The sequence below is a fragment of the Gavialis gangeticus genome, unplaced genomic scaffold (genome assembly GCF_001723915.1).
Source record: "Gavialis gangeticus isolate Ggan-Ray unplaced genomic scaffold, GavGan_comp1, whole genome shotgun sequence".
Lineage (NCBI taxonomy): Eukaryota > Metazoa > Chordata > Crocodylia > Gavialidae > Gavialis > Gavialis gangeticus.
This window is the reverse complement of record NW_017729034.1, coordinates 11,998,487-12,003,088: the sequence shown is the minus strand read 5'-3', so window position 1 is coordinate 12,003,088 and position 4,602 is coordinate 11,998,487. Positions and strand designations below refer to the sequence as shown.

Below are 4,602 nucleotides of genomic sequence, written 5' to 3'. Positions count from 1 at the left end.
GAGCTCTCGGTAATCTGCAGACCGTAGTAATTTGTATAAACTGTTTGAAACCTGTACTCAGCAAGTCTGCAATCCACTGTAATCGCTGGGTGACAGAACATCTGCATGCTGTAACTAAGAAATCAACTGCTTCTGCCTACGCTGCAAGCCATCAGTAGCGTAAGTAAAATAAACTTTCTGTGTAACCAATGCGCTTTAAACCATCTGACTCCTGCTCGCCATTTACACCCGCCTGTCCAGTCATAAATCCCGCCTCATGCCAAGCCGGTCGTACCGACCCAGGCTCGCAGGTCAAGGATGCACCGGCATCTGGGCGCGACACCTGGTAGTATTTCTCATTTATTATACAGATGGTTTTAGTTCTAGCTAAAAATCTTAATTCAGGTATGGTAATGTTAAACTTAGATGAACATTAACTTGGGGTGGACATGATTGACAGCGAAGTGTTAGATCATTATCATGATGCTCAGGAAGGTTAGGTTTTGCTTTACAAATCTGAATAAGAGATGTACATTTAACTGATGACAACTACAGGACAAACAAAAGTATCTTTTGACTATTTTGGCTTGGTTTGCTGTGCCTTTGAAATATATAACCTAGCAAATCAGTGTACAGTCCCATAAAGTTATATTTGTTTTTGCTTTGATCTTAAACTGGATAACACAGCCCTGGGCCCGTAACATATTAGTAAAGCTTTTAGTTTTAATGGCCTGAAGAAAAATGCATTGTGTTAGCTGACATTGCACGCACCTCACCACCTGCACTCCTCTTTTCAAAATTTTAGATCCACTAATAGGCCTGCCATCCAACCTGTGAGAAACCTTGAGCTAATGCACCAGCTAAAACCCCCAATATATCTTACCCTGGATGGTGGAAGGCACAGAGCCCCCGCAGGCATAGTCTTCTGGCTTTATGACGAACACCACGAAGAACTGCTCACTTGTGAAGTCCTTCTTCTGCATTAAAATAAAACAAAGAAAACCTTAGGAGGAAGGACAAGGCAGCTACTTCTGCATTCAAGGCAGCTATAATGGTCTGAACTGGACTGGACAAGTTGCACTGAATTGACTGCATCCTCTTTTGCACGTGCAGAACCACTGCATAGATGCACTTGTGCAGGCCTGAGGCTGTCTGGGGGCATGCTTTATGTAATTCAGTTGAGCTTAAGTGATGCTGAAGCAAAGAGAAGCATCTACACCATGTGGCTGCCTGACTGTAATAAAGTCACTGGTGAATCAATCCCAGCTGCACCAGCAGAAATTTCCTGATCCAACGCCAAAATGTGCCCTTAACGTCCTAATCCCTCAAAGCGCTGTTTGAACCAAAGTTAAGAGCAGTAGGGCTATAGTCTAGACCAGCAATATTCAACCTTCTTGTCTGGTGGGCCAGACTGGCAGTGCCCAGTTCATCTGCAAGCAGGGAAGAGGCATGGCCAAGCCCTGTGGGGGATGGAAGCATGGCTAGGCCCCAACTTAGCCCCATGGGGGGAAAGGGGCAGGGCCGAGCCCCAGTGGGAGGGAAGGGAGCATGGTCTGGCCCAATGTGGGAAGAGGTGGAAGCCTGGTCTGGCTGAGCTCCAACTGCCCACTCAAGGCTTGGGGTTTGGGAATTAGGCAGGGGAAAGGTGGCTTTATTAATTGCCACCACTCCCCTGCCAACAAATTTCCTAACCAGTAGGGAGCCCTGGAGGCCAGATGTAGTGGCTCTGTGAGCCACACCTGGTCCATGGGCTGGAGGTTGAGCACCTTGGTCTAGAGACAAGGGCCCTGGCTCCAGTCCCTGTCCTGAGCTCACTAGTGCACATTACTTCTCCAAGCACACTGTTCACATGCTACCACAGGTGTAATTATCCCTGCTGGGCATGTTCACCTGGAGCACCCAAGTCACACTGGACTAAAATGTGCAGTCGCACTGGATACCTGCATGCCCGCAATGTAATACGAGATCTAATCAGTGACTCAGACAGAAGAGCACTCTGCTACTGGAATGAAAGGCCTGTTGTTCTCCAGAGAAATAGCCAGAGTTCCTTCCAAACAGACAGCAAAGGACTGTCCAAAGCCAGGCATCCTGCATGGGGCCCCTAGCATACTACTTTGGAATCAGAACCAGCAGCTGGATCCTGCCTTCCCCATGTGCAAAGCACCAAGCAGAACCAGCAGGTCCCGCAAGGAGTAGAGCTGAATCCCCAGCCACAAGGAATCAGGCTCCTAACACAGATTCCTAAATGCAGGCTTGGGAACTTCATTTTCAGCCCTGTCTCCATCTCATATAGTTGGGCACATTCCAATTTTTAACAGAAATCCCAGCATCTCACGACAGGAACAAGCACAGCAAATATTTTAAAACAGTCTGTAAGTGAGTCAGTACTATGAGAAATTCTGGGGAGAGATGTTTTGAGACCTCTGGGCCTGCTTAACCCACGGGACAAGCACAGCCCATGCAGTGTCATGGACAACTTTTCCATATGCTCGCTGGGATTGTAAAAGGTTTCAGTTTTTAGGGCTGAGGCAGTATGCGACTGGCTGGAGCTCCCCAAGCCTTTTCTCTGGGAAGAAGAGAAATTTACCTGAGCTGGGTAAATTAAAGCAAAAAAAAAGGACTTGGATCACCTCCCATGCTCTACAACTAGCCCTGACACTACCCTGTTGTATGGCTTGAGGCAAGTCACTTTCTCTCTCTCTCTCTCTCTCTCTCTCTCTCCCTGAGACAGCTTCCCCCTTTGGGGCTGGAGGTGGGCCTGCCCAGGGCAATAACCAGTGGGGGTCTACTGGGTCCTTTGATTCCTGTTCTACCCAAAGTTTAAAACCAACTGCCTGGCAATGGCAGTGGCAGCAGCATTTCTAGTCAGGCATCTCTGAGGGAATCACTTGACTTCACAATTCATTACAATCTACCCGATTTCTTCTAAACTCTTCAACCCACAGATGTTAATGACCCTTCCCCCTTTTTAATGGCCGTGATGTTCCATCAATCAAGCTATCCTGTGTTTTGCAATCCTGCTGTCTGTTAGCTGCTCCTGGTAATGAAGCTTCTATTTCACAGCCTTGCAGATTGCTCCCAACTCATTCCAATGAAGTTATATTTGTTTTTGTTTCAATCTTAAACTGAATAACACAACCCTAAGTACCTAGCATATTAGTAAAGCTTTCAGTGTTTTTTAACTCAAGAAAAACCATGTGGTGTTGCTTATGTGACAATGCGCCTCACTCTATCTGCACCCTCCTTTTCAAAATTCTAGATCCACAGCGGACACACAGAGAGGGAGTCATTGAAAAAGAGCACTGGGATGCTGGGGTGGGAGTCTCACCTGGATAGTGATGGCTGCTTGCTTTGTCATGGACTGGTAAACACCATTAAACTCCACGTTGTGGTCCAGATCATACACTGGGCACTAAAACAGACATAAACAACAAGAAAATCCAATGAATTTTGTAGGGAGCCATGAGAAAAAGCAGACTTGCTTTGTCACCAGATAGTCTGGCCAAGCTCCCCCAAACTCAGAAAACCAACAGAAGCCACATTCTTCTTAAGAGTTTCATGGTACTACCTGTCACAACCCCACCAGGACTTCATGGAGAGTAGTGGAAGGGCTCTGCCTGTAATCACTAGGGCAGCAGCCCCAGCACTAAGTATGCATGCAGGGCCTGGAGAAGCTGCTCTGAGCACCTCAGCCATGACCAGCACTCCACTGACCTCCAAAGTCCCAAACTAAATCAGCCTACTCCTGAGGTGGGGGAAGCAGCCAAGCCACTTACGCTGCCTGTGGCTCAGGGTGTGCTGCAACAAGACAACAGGTAGAAGGGATCTGTTATGTGCAAACTAACTCTTTTCCTCATTCCCCCCCCAACTCCAGCCCCCACATCTCCTCACTTCCCTATTTTGTACAATCACCTGTTTGCCCCAGCTGGACCCTGAAATGCAGGGCCACATACAAGGATTGAGATCCCCACACCATCTTCTCCTTCTGGCTGTTCCAGCTCCTCTCAGGGTTTCTCAGAGAGCAGCCAAGGCCTCCTTTACCTCTCTTTCTCACTGCTCCCCAACCTCCCAGTGCCTGTCAGGACTGCCTTGGAAAAACAGGTGGCTCAGCCTGCTGCTTCTCACTGCCAAGCGACAGCCAAGGGGAGGTAGTCATGACACAAAGGGGAAAGGACCAACAACCACTGACAGAGTCAGGAAGAGAAGGGACTTCATAGGAAGAACTGTGGAAGGGGGAGGGAAGGGTTAAGTCGAAGCAGAGTATGAACAAGTATTTCTGCTGCCCATTCCCAGCTCCAGAACTGACCTGCCGGGTGACTGGGGAAGGTCCTTTTATCTCTGTGCCCCCAATTACCTATTTGTAAAATAGAAGGCAGTACCACTGACCTCACTCACCAGCAGGTGAAAGATGGGAGCATTGTCACCAATAGCTCACTATTACAAGGCTGGATGAGAACACTGTTTCATAGTTTCTAGGGTCGGAAGGGACCTGAGAAGATCATCTAGTCCGACCCCCTGCCATGGCAGGAAAGAGTACTGGGGTCAAATGACCCCAGCAAGGTGTTCATCTAACCTCTTCTTAAAAACCCCCAGGGTAGGAGCCTGCACCACCTCCCTTGGAAG

General features: G+C 48.2%; 1 protein-coding gene across 4 annotated transcripts in view; it reads right to left on the bottom strand.

Annotated features, from left to right (window-relative positions):
• Positions 1–4,602, bottom strand: part of SIDT1 (SID1 transmembrane family member 1) — a 111,085-nt gene that overhangs the window by 44,335 nt on the left and 62,148 nt on the right. For 3 of the 4 annotated variants that reach the window (XM_019527489.1, XM_019527491.1, XM_019527488.1), the window contains 2 exons: positions 3,308–3,391; positions 863–956 (listed from right to left, as the gene is read on the bottom strand). In XM_019527489.1, the coding sequence (XP_019383034.1) occupies positions 863–956; positions 3,308–3,391 (178 nt within the window). Of the gene's footprint in view, positions 1–862; positions 963–3,307; positions 3,392–4,602 lie in introns of those variants that run through there. The other variant, XM_019527493.1, reaches the window with a different exon arrangement.